This window comes from Lepidochelys kempii, chromosome 1 (genome assembly GCF_965140285.1).
Source record: "Lepidochelys kempii isolate rLepKem1 chromosome 1, rLepKem1.hap1, whole genome shotgun sequence".
NCBI lineage: Eukaryota > Metazoa > Chordata > Testudines > Cheloniidae > Lepidochelys > Lepidochelys kempii.
This window is the reverse complement of record NC_136380.1, coordinates 54,761,495-54,778,579: the sequence shown is the minus strand read 5'-3', so window position 1 is coordinate 54,778,579 and position 17,085 is coordinate 54,761,495. Positions and strand designations below refer to the sequence as shown.

At 44.4% G+C, this 17,085-nt stretch overlaps 1 protein-coding gene across 1 annotated transcript in view; it reads right to left on the bottom strand.

Annotated features, from left to right (window-relative positions):
* LOC140907924 (complement C4) overlaps positions 1-2,899 on the bottom strand; it is a 94,431-nt gene extending 91,532 nt beyond the window's left edge. Inside the window, exons 1-3 of the mRNA XM_073335234.2 lie at positions 2,835-2,899; positions 1,974-2,166; positions 296-479 (exon numbers count right to left, since the gene is read on the bottom strand). Of these exons, the coding sequence (XP_073191335.2) occupies positions 296-479; positions 1,974-2,166; positions 2,835-2,899 (442 nt within the window). The remainder of the gene's footprint in view (positions 1-295; positions 480-1,973; positions 2,167-2,834) is intronic.
* Between the last annotated feature and the right edge of the window lie 14,186 nt (positions 2,900-17,085).

Here is a 17,085-nt window from a genome sequence, read left to right as displayed (position 1 = left end):
GAAGTTCCATATTTTACTTGGGCCCTGGGTGAATGTCTAAGGGCTAGGAGAGGGAACCAAAAAATTCTTTATCCTTTTGTGCTATTACACAGAGCTAAGTCACAATGCAGCAGGCTAGCGTCTACAGAAGTACAAGTGCCTAGAGTCTGCTGCAGCTGCTGGACCCACAAAGGGGTGAGGGGAGTAGTGAGGTTTTTGCCACAAAGTGAAGAATTTGCGATTAATTTTTTCCCTAAGAGCAACCACATGATATACAGCTTTTTTAATCTCTGAAAGGTGGTACTATTTTTTTAACCTTTTGTGTTAGGTGTGTATATAGGTTTATCTGTCTGAATAAAAATGTAGCCCTTCTTGGAAGACAGGAGGATGCGAGTGTGCTGAGCATGTTCCTTAAAAAGCTCCTTGCTTTCAGTGACTAGCAGAACATACGGTTTTCGTCTTTTCTTGAACATATCTTCAGGCATCAGATCAGGCTTGACCTGAATATAATGGAAGAATAGTGTTAGATCCTCACCTGGTGTTATTCAATGTAGCTCTACTGAATTCCAAGGAGCTATGCCAACTTAGAGCAGCTGAGAATCTGGCGTAAGAAGTTTATCCGATTGAAGTATCCATGAAATAGCTGAAGAGTTGATACCATTTGTATGGCTCATATCATTTTTATACAGATGGTACTCAAATTTATTTCTATTTTGGGACTATTATTTCTTTGGCATTAGAAATGCAATTCACTCCCTAATTTTCTGCCATGGAACTATGGAAGAGTAAAACACCTTCTTTCAACTTAAATATAATTAAAATCTAATTACTTTTTATCCTAAATACATATTACATTCTTGTGACCATGCCATTTGGTAGCTGTAATATTACCCCATATTCCCTTATTTATTTGACGTTTGAGCATGTGATTAGAGTCTTATCTGATGCATATTAATAAGGGCTACCAAATGTCCTGCCCAGAAAGGAGCTCAAACCAAAGCTGCTGATCTGAACTTTAGGGATATTCAGATCAATTCTGAATTTTGCATCTTATCCCTGTCTCCACAATGAGCCAAAACAAAACCCCAGATCTCAACTCTCCTGAACTTTAAGGACTCATTTCAACAGCCATTAACAGTAAGCAGGCTTTGCGGTGCAATGTAGCAGCTCCTTACCAGCTCACAGCAATAGCATACATTTTTAGATTAGAAGACCATACATTCTAAGGCCTAGGATGTGCTTTCCCCTAGGTATGGAAAGTGCCTATCACACTCGGGGTGCTACCACAGTCTTAGGCCTGGTCTACACTAGAAAATTAGGTCAGTATAACCATGTTGCTCAGAGGTCTGCAAGATCCACACCCCTGAGTGATGGAGTTAAAACAACCTAAGTCCTCATGTAGACAGTGCTAGGTCAATGGAAAATTCTTCTGTCAATTTAGCTACCGTCTCTTTGGGAGGTAGATTACCTATGCTGATGGAAGAATCTCTCCCATTGGCATAGGTGGTGTCTACATTAAAGCACTACAGCAGTGCAACTGCAGGGTGCAGCTATGCTGCGTAGTGTTTTAAGTCTAGACAAGCCCTCAATAATAAAATTGAAGAAGACCACTTTATCTAAACAGAACTGTGAAGTGACTTTGCCAAGGCACCAGGGCCAATATTCCAGTCCCCATTCTCATGAAAAAGTCACTAAATCTTTATTAATGAAAAGTGATCAGGAACTTGGGTCTACCTACCGCATAGAAGTTAGCACCTGTCATCACAAAGAGCACACTGAAACCATGCTGGGGCACTTCTTTAGTAGTATAGACTCAGAAAACAGAGTGCCACCATCTGAACCGGCAATACCACTCCAAACAGAGCTTACGTTTTCCTATCCGAGCTTTGATCCCGTCTAGTCAGTGATCTCACAAAGTCCCAGCTCATGATGATATGTCTGCAGACAGCTTTTTAAGTGACAGCTTTTGGTTACTAGCATAATTGTTGACTCACCATAATTTTTTTCATTTCCTGATAGTTGTTCTCTTTGTTGAGGGTAAAGACAGTGATGTCTGATAGTAGCTCATTTTCTATCTCATCCTTGAAATATGCTGTAACTTTGACAGAGCTCTGTGCTCCATGTACTTGAACGGTTATTGTCTCATGTACTCCCACATGTACCAGATTTGGTGCAGTAATAAGAAATCTAAAACCAGATAGAATAGACTATTTACTGATTTATGTGGATTTTTTTTAAAACCGATACTAAAAAAGCACCCATCCAGTGCAAACTTTTCAAAAGACACTTAAATAAACAGATCTCAATTCCCACAGATCAAACCAACCCAGCGACGACATAAATACAACAGAAATCAATCAACCCCTTCCTCACAATTCTCAGCCACCCTGAATCACCACACCAGCCCTACCCCAAATTCATTTCACATGCAAAGGGGGAAAGGGTGGACCTTGTAGACTAATAATGACTACCAATGCCCAGTTTAATAGAGAGCAAGATTAGACAGGCTCCCGCCTACATATCTGGAAGTAATACCAGGCAGTGCATTAATAACACTGTATAAATATGTGTATTTTATACTTGAAAACATGTATCTTCAACTGATGGTACCAATACCTGCCCTATACTATCCATTCTGCCAAATGCTTCCATATGTCAACAGGTATCACTTCCATCTTATCTATGTTGAGTTATAGATCATCTTCATCCAGATGCCTATGTCCCTAAAATACTAGCAATACAAGACTATAGAATCTGGGTTTCATGAGAAGGAGATAGGGAGTTGAGGGTCAGCCAGCTATGCTTTCTGTCCCATGGCATTTGTCATGCAGAAAATTAATAAGCAATATACTTACGATGGCGCTTGTTCTGCATTGCACAAGAATGCACAAATGCCCAGCACAAATACCAGCCTTTCCATCAAAAACCTCTGCAACATAAATTTCCTTGCTGCAAAAAAGATCTATCAGAAGAACATTACCAACCTCCCTTTGAGATGGTGGTGGTTAGAACGGAGCTGACCACAGATTACATCAGTTATCAGTCTCTATCCCAGGGTTACTCATTAATAACCCTCAATATTATGCAATCAATACTGACTGAAGGTTCCAGAGATGTAAAAACATAGCCCGGGGATGCGCATTCCAGACCTAATCAAGACTTTGCATGTTATTATTCAGCCTCTGTTGCCCACATTCTTTGCATCTGCAATATTTTCAAATGTTAGTCATTTAAAATAATGTGGAGGGAAGTTCTCATAATATGATGCCTACTTTAATAGTGTAAGTTCTGAAAATGCAATCCTTAAAACCAGTTTCATGAAAAAGGCGGCATGACAAAAACAATTGCAGTACGCCAATTCTTCATTCTGAGTGGGGAATAAAACAAATGGTGCTTTTTTCTATCGGACTGTAACTTTGTTCTAGTAAGAAAGTTTCTTTCCCGTGTGATTCAATACTAATTCAATACTGCTTGAATGTAGGGATTATGGAAACATGAGAAACAGCCACGTATAACACAGGCATCACTCAGCAAAGTTGAAAATGGAACTCCTCCAATGCAGCTCCGTCCTGGCCTGGAATGCTCCAACTATCACACTCTGGACTTTTCCTGAGCAAAGCCTGAGGCTTGCATTGCACCATACCCGATTATGTGCTGGGTTTGTGATGTGAACAAATGTTTGCTGCAGGCACAAATTAAAGACATCCATTCAGTTGGACCTGGGCACACTTTACGGATGTCCTGGAGGCCCACATCCTCTTTTATTTCATCTTGTTTTAGTCTCTTTTCTCCAAAATCTGGACAATTGTTATAAGGGCACAGTTCAATTTCCTTGACAGGACAGTGACTGTTAGTGAGATTAGTGGACATGTCACTAAGACAATGGTTTTCGACCAGGGGTACATCAACTCATCTAGATATTTGCCTAATTTTACAACAGGTTACATTAAAAAGCACTAGCCAAGTCAGTACAAACTAAAGTTTCATACAGACAATGTCTTGCTTATACTGCTCTATATACTGTACACTGAAATGTAAGAATAATATTTACATTCCAATTGATTTATTTTATAATTATATGGTAAAAATAAGAAAGTGAACATTTTTTCAGTAATAGTGTGCTGTGGCACTTTTGTATTTATGTCTGATTTTGTAAGCAAGTTGTTTTTAAGTGAGGTAAAACTTGGGGTACACAAGAGAATTAGACTCCTGAAAGGGGTACAATAGCTGGGAAAGCTTGAACTGCAATAAGGTATGTGAATAACCTTGAAGAATGGTTCAAAATTAAAATGTGTCTAAAGAGGTCAATAAGCACAGTTCTCTGATCCCAGCTCCACCCCTGCCCCTCACTTTCTACATGCTGGTTGGAGTTGGAGTGGACAGTTTCTTTATGTGATAACAGTCACTTCTCTGATTTTAATTAGGTGACACATCCTGCTTCTTTTCTCTCTTCATTTTCATGTCAAGGCCTTTTTCACTGTATGTACAAGATAAGATTTATCTACAGGGAGTTAGGCTTTTATTGCTTGTTTGTATCTGTAGGAGACCAGAAACACAGTCCTTTTAACCAATGGCCTTCTAAGCTTCTTGCTTGTATTACAAGGGGCTAATATATTCTGTGTGTTCAGAGACAGCATCATGAAAAGATGCATTCAGAGAAATGGCCCCTTACATATTCTTATGAAAACAAATTAATTTTAAAATTAAAGCAAAATCAAGCTACTTATTCCTAGATTTGGTCAGTTGTTCCTATCCCAAAACAGATAAGAAGCCCATTTTCATTGTCTGGTTTAAGGCACATATGAGCCCAGGCTTCTAGGGATGAAAGGTGAGTGTAGTGATGCTGATGCTAGCCCTCTGCTTCAGCTCTTTAGAATGGGAGAGAGAGCGATAGAAATAATACTGACCTCGCATATAGTGCTTTTCATCTTAGATCTCAAAGCACTTGACAGACCAAGGTTCCTGGGCCATTGTCCCTGTTTTACAGATGAGGAAACTGAGGCAGAGAGGTGAAATGACTTGTCCAAGATCACCCAGCAGGTCAGTGGTAGAGCTGAGCATAGAATCTGGGTCACCTGCCTCCCACTAGGTAACAATAAAAATAAAGCTTTGATTCATTTATTTGTTCCAACTATTTAGACACAAAAGTCCTTATTCAAGACTGGGGCACTCATGTTAGTGATCCATCTTTAAGATGATCCAAGAATAGTTTCTAAAGGTTTTCTATAAAATTTATTGCAACAGCCTCCGCCCTCTTCTGTGTGGATCACGGGCAAGGATTGCACTGGTGCTCTCTAGTTGCAAAGTAGATATTTACCACTTGAGCTGAAGGACTAAGAGCTAGAGTCACAAAAGTACTTAGCATAGACGCCGACTTCTAGTTTTCCCCAGGGGTGCTCCACCCCCACTCCACCTGTTCCCCTGAGGCCCTGACCTCACCCTGCCTCTTCTCGCCCCCACTCTGCCTCCTCCCCAAGGCCCCGCCCTTGCTCTGCCTTTTCCCAGCCCGCCGCTTCACCCTCTCCCTGAGGCCCTCGCTTTCCCACCACTCTCCCCCAAACTCCTCCCCAAGCCACCGAACAGCTGTTTGGGGGCATGGCCAAAGAGCTGTTTGGTCATGCCCCTGATTAGCTCATCGGGGGCACCACCAAACAGCTGATCAGCAGTGGTGCTACTGAACAGCTGTGGCCAGTGGGTGCGGAGCACCCAGCCCCGGAGCACCCACAGAGTTGGTGCCTATGGTACTTAGGTACTTAAATCCCAGACTTACACACCTAAGTCCCAGTTTTAGGCTCCACTGCACTTCCCAAAACTCCATATGACAGCTGTAGGCACCTGAAAGCACTTGGAGCCTATGTGTTTGCAATAGAAGTTCCCTAGGCACCTATGTTTCTGCCTGCGGGCCTGTGCACCACTACTTCCCACTCGGTGTTCAGGCGCCAGTCTCCTGCCTAAGCCACAGAGCGATTCATGAGCCAGGGAGGCCGGTTGTTCAGTTGTGTGCAGGGCCTGATCTGGTAGGCCACCTACCAGCTTGGGTCCCTCAAGCAAGTTCACAGAAAAGAGTCAAGGAGAGGGAAGAAGACTTTTAGCCCAATGGTTAGGTACCCACATGGGATATAGAAAACAACCAGTTAAAATCCCCACCTCTGCCTTAAGGGGGAGGGGGAAGGGATCTGAACAGGGCTCTGCCACCTCACTGGGGTGCGTTCTACCCACTGAGCTACAGAACATGCTGATGTAGGGCTCCCTTTGTCTCTCCTGAGGAAGCCGTTCCACTATAAATAAACAAGGAGTCATCAGCCCAGGGGGACTGGATCCTCTGACTCCCACCGCCCAGATGAGTGCCCTGACCCTAGGCTACAGTGTCAGTCTCATGCTTGCTTTCTCCCTTTCTCACCCAAATGACTCTTCAAGCTGTCGCACTGGGGACAACCACCCCCTTCCTTGCAAATAAATAAATAAATAAAATGCCTTAGGCGACTAACTCCAAAGTGGGCTCCTGGCTCTGGATTGCTAGCAGAGATAGGGGTCTCCCTAGGGCCTGGATTTAGACTCCTATCTCCGTGAGAGCATCGGGGTTTAACCCACATCACCAAGCATGCTGGCTTTTGTGAATGGTATTCGAAGGAACCTCTCTCTCCCCATTCATTGTATAGGGAGCCCAGCTGTGTAATGCAGGCTTTGTGAATTCCTGTGACTTTCCAGTAGGGTGACCAGATGTCCCGATTTTACAGGGACAGTCCTGATATTTGGGACTTTTTCTTATATAGGCACTTATTCCCACCCCCTCCCCCCATCCCGATTTTTCACATTTGCTATCTGGTCACTCTACTTTCCAGGCACCTAACAGTTAAGTGTTGTGACACTCAGCATCATCATACCTAAGTACCTTTGTGACGCTAACCCTAAGTCCATTAACTAGAAGGAGTAACACAAGTTTCTGCCTTAGCTCGGCCTCAGAAAGGGACAGAGACACCTGTGGCCATGGCATTGAACCAATCACTGTAATTCCAGGACCCCATCCTACAAAGTGGAGAGCACGTCTCCTGAGAGGCCGAGCACCCCCATCTCCTAATGAGAGCCATGGAAGTTGGGCGCAATCAGTACCATGCAGGGTTGAACACACAGATGCCATTTAAATCCATAGAAGTAATTAACACCTAGCTGTTTGTGCTGTTACCAGTTCTTTATTAAAGGCAATACAGAAGCATTAGCTAAAACCACCATCAGGTCTAATCTTAGGAGCCCTTTCCTGGAAAACTGACTCATAAACACGGTTTTATTGACAAAAGAAAAGGGAAAATTGCCCATCTGATTCACTGACAACTAAAAACAAGAAGTGAGCCCATGAGAACTGCCCACATTTTCTAGTGATAAACTGCCCTTTGGCATATAACATTTAAGTCTGATCCTTTAATTATTAACATCATATAAGGCAGTTGTCTAAGAATATGTAGGCTGTATTTATATTCAAAGCGAGACCATGATACTTGCTATCAGAACTACCACTACTGTCCCATGTCCTTTTCTGCAAAATTTGTTCTGTTGGGAGGGTCTGAGAATCTCTACCCCCCGCTTCTCCCTTCTAGTGGCCCATTCCAAATTCACCCAGCTCCTCCATCCCACACTACCCATGACATTTGCTCTACAGTGGTCAACAATGTCACACTCTCATTAAACTACAATTCATTAAGCTAAATCATTTAAAACGAAAAGTCTTCTTGCTACACTAACTGATGGTGCCACAAGAGCAGCAGGTCCCTCAGTCCAAGGCAAGCAGGAAAGGACATCTTGCTAAAGTTGGGAGCTGGCACAACCCTCCTACACTTCCATCCATTTAGAGAACTCGGGGCGCAGCACGATAGAAGTACAACTTGCAGCTGTGACATACGTCCTACTGGCTTTGCCAGAGGCTCCCTTTGGGTTAACTGGAAGAGCTCCTTTTTGAAGGGGAGCTGGGTTGTCCCATTACGAGCCTTCGCTGATGTAGTGCCAGGTGCAAACATTCTGGGACATTTTCAAAAGTAATTACATTGAGTGCCCAAAATTATACATCCTAATTTTGGGTGCTCAGAAATCTGATATGGGAATAGATCCTGGGTTTACATGTCACTTTGGATGGGCTATCACCAGCAGGAGAGTGAATTTGTGTATGGGGGGTGGAGGGTGAGAAAACCTGGATTTGTGCTGGAAATGGCCCACCTGATGATCACTTTAGATAAGCTATTACCAGCAGGACAGTGGGGTGGGAGGAGGTATTGGTTCATATTCTCTGTGTGTATATAAAGTCTGCTGCAGTTTCCACGATATGCATCTGATGAAGTGAGCTGTAGCTCACGAAAGCTTATGCTCTAATAAATTGGTTAGTCTCTAAGGTGCCACAAGTACTCCTTTTCTTTTTGCGAATACAGACTAACACGGCTGTTCCTCTGAAACCTGTCAGCTTATCAGGTATCTATTCATGGCTCTGAAAGGGTTGGGAGAGAAATCCATATTTGTTTAAACAGTCTTTCAGAAGAAAAAAAAAGATAAGAGTCTTATGCATGCACCTTAACCCTCACACAACCCCAAATTCAGTGGGTAAGTAACAGAAACCTGGGTCGCCTATTTTTAGAAAGCTGAAGAAAACTATGCCGTTCCTCGCAATGCAGCTAACTGAGAGGAATGAATAAATATAGCAGAAATGTTCCAAGTGCTGCCAGACTTTCTAGCGGAACCCAAAAGCACAGGCCTGGAGCCCAAGGCTACCACAACTTTTAATTGTCTCTCTACACACGTAGATGGGGCACTTGCATACAGAACACTGTGAAAACTCTGCTATTTATGGTTATAGTTATATCATATATAGAAAGCCAGTGCCAGGGTAAACACAGGCCGGCAGTAGGGTAAGGCTCTTCCTTATACCCCCTCCATATAGGAATCTAGGTTCACCCTTCTTCTGTTCTCTCACAGCTGGGTAGACTGTAGACGGTGTAGAAAATAGTGTGAAGAAATGGCATTTGCAGAGAGGCAGCACAGCCTCTGTATATGCTGCTCCTCATCGAGACCAGCTTCTGAACAAAACCGCTGTTGAAATTTCCTTACAAAAACTCTTCATCACTTAGACTGCCAAGCAAACTCAACTTCTCTTCAGCTCCCCATCTCCCCTGTCCCCAAAAACACATGCCTCCCACTTCCCTTCCATGAAGTGAGGCCTCTACCCACCCAGCCATGTTTCCTGCTGTTCACCGCCTTCTGGCTCTTTCCCCAGTCTGAGCTCTGGACAGGGTCTGCCCTCTGCCAACCTGCTGGCTCCTGAGTCAAGGAATTAGGCCACAGTGAGAGCTCAGGGTGGGGGTGTGGAGGAGCGTATCTGTATAGAGAGATAGGCATTATTATGGCACAATATGAAATACCACCAAAATCCATTTTCATTTCATTTTTATAATTTAATTTAAAAAATTTCATTCCTACATTTCAAGACACAATGGAACAGATTTCCCCTTAATTTGTAAAACAATCAAAGAGGCAAGCCAAATGTCCTAAAGTAAAGAGTGAAAACATTAATGGCCCCGATTCTTCAGTAGGACCATCTAGCATGGACCTCTGTGTGTCCCAGTGATTTTAAAGGGGTTTGTGTTACAAATGGCATTTTAAACCATCTGCGTTCTTCCTTTTTGCACTAGAAAAGTTTTTAATTGAGAAACTAACATACAAAGCACAGAACCTTTCCAAGAATAAATAAATAAAAATTTATGAGATTGGCACAACAGAAATGGACAGATAAGATGTTGTTATGCCATCAAGTGAAGCAGAAGTCCCTATGGAATTTCTGTTGAAAAGGCTAAAGATGGTCACAATGATGGAGCACTGTCCTCCTGTGATGAACTTGCTTTAACTTTCAAGGCCTTTCGTTTTCAGAAACATGCTTCATTTTGGATTTGTAATATATTTACTTACTAATTATCAGTTAGATCGTGTCCCAATCACTAGTCCGGGAAAGGGGGTGGAGGATGGGCTGCATGCAGTTACACTACTGCAGGAAAAGCTGCAGGAAAGAATTGAGGCTAAGAGAGCTGAAATTCCTTCCCCACTTCTCCCTGCTCTGAGGTGTAAAGGAGGTTACTGCAACCCTGTTTAGGGTACAGCTTCTCTCTGCTAGCCAGTGTGTCAGGGAACAGAGCCATAGTTCCATGCACTTGGTTGTGGGGAGGGGTAAAGGCCCCCTACATGCCCTTTAGTAATGGCAAGACTGCTAAAGCTGGATAGTTTGACTTGCTCATGCTTTTCTTCTATAAAATGCTCTTATGAGTTCTTTGTACTGGATTAGTTCTTATTACATACATACAGTGTTACACATACCTGCAGATCAGTTTCTCTAGCAATAATGTAGCTGCTAAGTACGAGACAGGATGCATTTTGGCAAATCAACTTTCTTAAAAAAAGAAAAAAACAGGGGACAGTACCTGGACTGAGATCTGCAAACCCTTTTTTCTAAGCAGCATATTGGATTGTTCCATTGAATTTATGCCAATGAGGAATCACTTTATACTTGTTGAAACTGGGCATTGCTGGTAGATAACTGCAGAAGAAAAATAATTCTCAACATCAAACATAAGTGTAACCCTTCTGCCCGTCAGAGTTGGCAGCAACAAGGGCCGGGTTCAATATCTAGGGGTTCCATTCCAATAACACAATGCAAACTGGCTCGAGCCCCCACCCAGTGACCTGGGACAAATATATACCACCCCCGCTGGGCGCCTCCAAGAGGCAAAACTTCCCCTCTCGCAAGCACATAGTCTGAGTGTAGCAAAAGTCTTTTAATAACAGAGAGAAACAATGTGGCATTATGTTGGGGAAACACCACCAACAGGATTCATAACACAACCCATGAGCAAAAAAAAACCACCCCAGGCAAATTGGGGCATGCCCTTTTCCCTTTAGTTCTTGAGTCCAGCAACCCCAAATCACCCAAAGTCCCAAAAAGTCCAATGCCCCAAAAGTCTCTGTCCCTGGTCAGGACAGCCCCGGAGTTCGAAAGTTTATCTGCGGAGCTTTACCTCCCAACCTGGGTGGAAATGGGACGGGGGTAAGAGGCACCTTACGTGATCTGAAGCTGACCGCCCCATAGCTCCATAGCAGCGCTCCACTCCGCCAGCCGCCCCACAAACTCCTTCGCTCAGCTGCGCTCCACTCCACCAGCCGCCCCACGAACTCCTTCACTCAGCTGCACTCCGCTCCGCCAGCCGCCCCACGAACTCCTTCACTCAGCTCCACGGCCCACAAGCAGCTCCTGCCATCCACACACTGCTCTGCGTCGAACTGCTTCACCAGCCGTCCCGCAAACTGCTCCACAATATATCTTCAGGCTCCCCCACTACTTAACACAACACTCAGTGATTTCAGCTCTTAGGTGAATTCAGCTTATAGTAGGGGAGCCCCAGTGCTGGTGCACTGTCAGCCCAAAGTGAGCTCAGCAGCCTATAACTAGACTTCTAATGAAATCAAAATTAGCTCTGATATTCCACAGTGGAGAGAGGAGGAAGTGCAATCAGCATGTAAGGCCCTCCCCAAGGGGCCCATGCCACCAAGTATTAATACTTGTCCCCAGCCTCTCTCCATTCACACAGTTTTGGAACCCATGACCCTTGCCTAGCGAGTGCTACTTAGTTGATGGTGAATCCCTCCATCATAACAAAAGGCCACGTACAGTTCCAAGCACAGTTCCCATAATCAGGGTAATAACAATTTATTCTTCCTGCCCCAATAACAGAGACACTGGGGATCCCACAGCAGCCAAAGTGACCATTTGGGCAGCTATGGTCTCATTCTAGGCATGGTGGGTGTGCCTATGCAAATGAGATCGGCCCCTGAAGTTCTTTTCCACAACTTGCCACACCTTACCACCAGATGTCAGGGTGGAGCTCATCCTGACACTGCTTACATCAGTTTTAGTTAGACTAGAAGGCTCATGAAATAGGTAATGGGACACAGAGGCAACACTTTTAAACCTGGCTGCTTAAAGTTAGGCTCCTAAATCCACATTTGGGCATTTAAATAGAAGTGGCCTGGCTCACTGATGTCAGTAGGTTTAAGAGCCCAGTTATAGGCACCCAGGTTTGAAAGTTTGGGGCCAGAGCCTTTCACTTGAAAGTCACCAAGTCAAATTCTGTCCACCTCAGTCATGACTGAAAGTTACTAATAGCTCATGGCTGCTTAGGGCCCTACATGGTGATGAAGCATGGACTGGCAAGCTGGGATTTAGTCAACCCAGGTTCAATTCCCTCCTCCACCACAAACTTCCTGTGTGACTTTAGTCTCCCCCTGGCTCAGTTCTCCATCTGTAAAATGAGGTTCCCCTTCCCTGCCTCACAGGTGGAATTGGGAGGGGAAAAATCCATTAAAGATAGTGTTGCGCTCAGGTACTACAGTGATGGATGCCCTATACATAGCTAAGACAGATAGCCCTGGTCACCATTCATTTATCTCCACGTGACAAAGAATATAATTGGGTCTAGTTGGCACCTTTGTGGGCAGTAGAGTTGTCACCTTCTCCAGTTTGCATAAGGGCAGGGCTGAAATTACAGGGACCATCCAGCGGTGGGGTAAATCAAGACTATTAAGAGTACTGATTTTGACTGGCAGCGCTTTGAAGGGTTTCTGAACCCTGCTCTGTAGATGTAGGGGTCAGGCAGGCATGGGGCCTGAGACGGTCACTGAGTGGTGATAGAAGAAGGTGTTGGCCAGGTGGTCCTGCCAACATCTATGTTTATCTGGAGCTGCAGCAGCCCCTATTGTCCTGTAAGCAAGAGAAGGTCCAGAACTGGGCTCTTCCTACCCCAATTCTGAAATGACAGAATGACATTCTCAAATGACAGTGGCATTTCCACCACAGAAAGAAGTCCCAGGAACAGAGTGCAGGGAGGCTGACATTAAGAGACTAGGCAGGGAAGGGGACAAGATGGAGGACTCTTCATTTAGCAGAGCTCTCAAGCTGATGCCTTCACCAGCACAAATTCCACACATTATTTTACAAAACTGAAGTCGGTGGTTGCACTGACTGAGGTCCTGCACTTTACAACTATTTTTGATTTAAAGGGATAAGGTCAGAGGTGAAAGTAAGCTGGTATGCCCAGGTATGGCGTATCAGCAAGAGCCGGTGCACCGTACTGGGGCAACCCGGCTTCCCCAGGGGCAATTTAAAGGACCTGGGGCTCCCAGCAGTGGCTGAAGCCCCAGGCCCTTTAAATTGCCTCTAGAGCCCCGCTGCTGGAGCCCTGGGGTAGTGGCGGCAGGGCTCCGGCAGCTATTTAAAGGGCCCGGGGCTCACCTGCTTCTACTGCCCCGGCCCTTTAAATAGCAGCCGGAGCCCCGCCACCACTACTCCAGGGCTCTGGGGGCTATTTAAAGGACCAGGGCAGTAGAAGCAGGGGAGCCGCAGGCCCTTTAAATAGCCCCCGGAGCCCTGGGGTAGCGGGGGCTCCTGGGGCTATTTAAAGGGCCGGGGCTCCAGCTGCCTCTGCCGCCCCCGGTCCTTTAAATAGCCGCTGGAGCCCCACCGCTTCCCCAGGGCTCCAGCAGCCAATTAAAGGACTGGGGCAGTAGAAGCAGGCCCTTGAAATAGCCCCTGGAGCCCCGGGCTGCTGCTGCTACCCCGGTGGGGGAGGAGGAGGAGGAGGAGGAGAAGAAGAAGTAGTAGTAGAAGTAGAAGTAGAAGTAGAGGGGGCACTTACCTTACAGGGTGGGCTGGGGCTGGCTCTGACTCCCTCAGCCCCACCCCTTCTGCCCCAAGCCCTGCCCCTTCCGGGGGCCAGAGCTGGCCCCAGCGTACCGGTAAGTCGCTCAACGTACTTTCACCCCTGGATAAGATCAACTAAGGGAACCCACTGAAAGCCTCATATTCAACTCCAGTCCCCTGCCAGTTACTCAGCCCTTAGAATCATCGAATCAGAACCACAGAATATCAGGTTTGGAAGGGACCTCAGGAGATCATCTAGTCCAACCCCCTGCTCAAAGCAGGACCAATCCCCATCTCTGAAGTCACCAGTCACTGCAGCACACTGTGGACGATGGGGTTCACAGAAGGTTCACTAACATTGAAAAAGTGGAATATATATCCTGTGAACCAAAAAAAATTAAAAACAGTCATATATGTTTGTTGTGGGCAGAGAAAAACATTTAACTTTGCTCCAGATTAAAGCAAGCTAGGGAATGGCAGTGCAGGTTTTGTAGCAGCTGCCAACTTTGGAATTTCCAGATTATAGTGGAGATAAATAGATATAGTTAGTTTTCTTCAGCTCAGAAATTTACTGTGACTTCTCCTACCTTCACTGCTCCTTCGACCAGCTTCCACATTCCCCATCCAGCAGTCAACAAGGAGGAAGAGAGGTCATGAAGAAATTATTCCACTGCCTTTTGGAGAACAGACAGTTGACCCTGAGGGACACAAAGGCTGTGCTGAAAGCTGGCAAGAGATGTCTCAAGAAGACCCCCAAAGAACGGAGATTAATCTGGGTCCACACTTCCCCAGTCATTCCCATTTTGACTATGCAATGCTGAGACTAACTGGCCCCTGGTCACCATTACATCAGTTCCTTCAAGTCCTACGGAATCCTTAAATCAAAGCACACTGAGCAGTAAATGCTATCATGTCCATCTTGGAGCCAATTTGTATTATAGGAAAATAGCAACAATTCATGCCAAAGAAAGTTCTCCAAAGAGGCTGGGCTCGTGTTCTCCTGGGACTATGGTTCGGCAGCAGAACCCGGGCAAACTAAAGTCTGCAGAACTGAAAAGCTCTCTCATACTTTATGAGCAAGGAAGAGGCTAATGTGGGATCTAATGAAAACACAGAAGTGGAACATGCAAAACCTACTGAGATTTTTCGGAAGAGGTTGGTGTTCCTCTCTGGGCACTTCTAAGTCAAGACTCAAATGATCCATGTACCACTGATATACAAGATCAGCAATCATGCAGTTATAGGGTGATCTCCGTCAGTAACTGGAGCAAGGCACCAGTACTAATGGGTCACCTCGCACTCTGTCCAGAGCACAGAGAAGGAAGAAAAATAATGATCAGTACCCCTACACCCAGTCCCCTGCCCCTTCAAGGAGAACTTAATTAGTTTTGTCAATTTAAGATGAGATGGATATGCAATTCAGCCAGTGTTTAAAGTAACAAGTTGCCACCCCCTAAGAGAAGAAATGGTGCACTCAGCTGGCACAGCCCAAAATGTACGATGGGATCATGTCAAAAGTTTGCTTTTTTCCAATTTTCATTATTTCGTGGGAGTTCATAGTACCATTGTCTGGGCAGGCTTATTTGGATATAGAATAATGTTTGTTTGTATAGCTGTGACAAACAGCTGTTTAGTTGGGAGTCTGTCACTATGCCCCTGAAACACATGAGCTCACAACTCAGACCTTTTCATGGATCACTCTCTAAAGGTAATCTGAAAAGGTTTTTTAAAAACTGGGTTTGTGCCATTTTTAGCTTCCTTACTTATAAGACAGCCCAGATGTTTCTTCTATTAGGTTTCATCTCTGCTTGATTTTTGGCATTAAGAAATATCAGCTCTCCCCTCGAGAATCTACAGGATATTGTTAATATCTGTATATTGTTAATATCTCACATCTTAAATTAAGAGAGGCATGTTGAATCCTTAACAAAGACATCCTTTCTCCAAAATAGAAACTAACTACTGAATTTAAATAGGTTTCAGAGTAACAGCCGTGTTAGTCTGTATTCGCAAAAAGAAAAGGAGTACTTGTGGCACCTTAGAGACTAACCAATTTATTTGAGCATAAGCTTCCGTGAGCTACAGCTCACTTCATCGGATGTGAGCTGTAACCAACGAACGCTTATGCTCAAATAAATTTGTTAGTCTCCGAGGTGCCACAAGTCCTCCTCTTCTTTTTGTGAATTTAAATAGGGGTTTGTGCACATGCACACCCCAGAAGAGTTTTATTCAATTAGAATAGAAATTCCTTCTCCTCTCAGTTGCTTAACTTTCCACCTCTGGATCTGTTTGATATTATCCTTTCATTAGCTCTCGAGTCACCATAGACTCTCCCAATCTAGATAGCACAGGAATTGCTAACGTAACACACAAAGTTGCTTTGGAAGTCCCCTTTAAAAAAACAAACAAACTGACATTCCATGGAACCTCCACCTGTCGCTGCACATCTCTGTAACAAGGTAGCAGAAGGATTTCAACTAAAATATTTAAACTGTTGTATATCTTCCAAAGTCAATGTTCTTTCATATTTACTGATCTGCTAAGGTTTTGCTGACCATAATATTGACTTGTTTGTTGAGCCAAAGTCCAATACAGCATACAGACACGAAACAGTCTGGGATTCAGATGCAAGTAACAAGTAAATAGTGTACCTCCACTGAATGAGACAGACACCTTTTCTTGAACGTCTGCTATCTCTTCTTCCAATAATTTCATTTTCACTTCATGGTCTCTCATTGTGTTTTGTATGATAGCAATGGCTTTCTGTTCTTCAGCTTGGAGATCTTTCAAAAGCACTTTTTTTCTCATTCAGCAAGAACTGAATAAGCTCACCAAATTGGGCTTCAATTTCCTCCTTTTGTGATTACCTCAAGCTCTTCGTATATTTCTTCTACAGGAAACACCTCATGTGTTTCCCACAGAAGAAACCCCCATTGTTTGAAGGAGACCTGTCTTATGTGCTGCTTAATCCCATCAATTTCAAATTTATTTGCTTTTCAATTGACTGTTCAAAAGAGACAATATGGCTCTGGTCCTTTGGCCTGTTCTGAACACCTTTTCAAAATGAGAGTTAGAGACAGGTGAAATCCCCTCTGCATCGACAGAACAAGAACCCCCAAGCTTAGTAGCCATATATTGTACCTATCTAATAAAGGACACCTAACCCAGAGTTCTAGAAGGTTTCTGATTTGAGGTGTGAGTGAAGAAAAACCTAAAAATTGTAGTAAGTTATTTCCTTTCTGGTGGTCTCAGATGGAGAGCAAGACAATGGCCCACTATTGGCACAGGATACTGTGAGGTCCCGATGCTGAAGGATGTCAGGCAGAGCTTTTGGACCACAAAAGGAGAGGTCAGGTAGACTCTCTTTCAGGAGATAGATAGTGTAG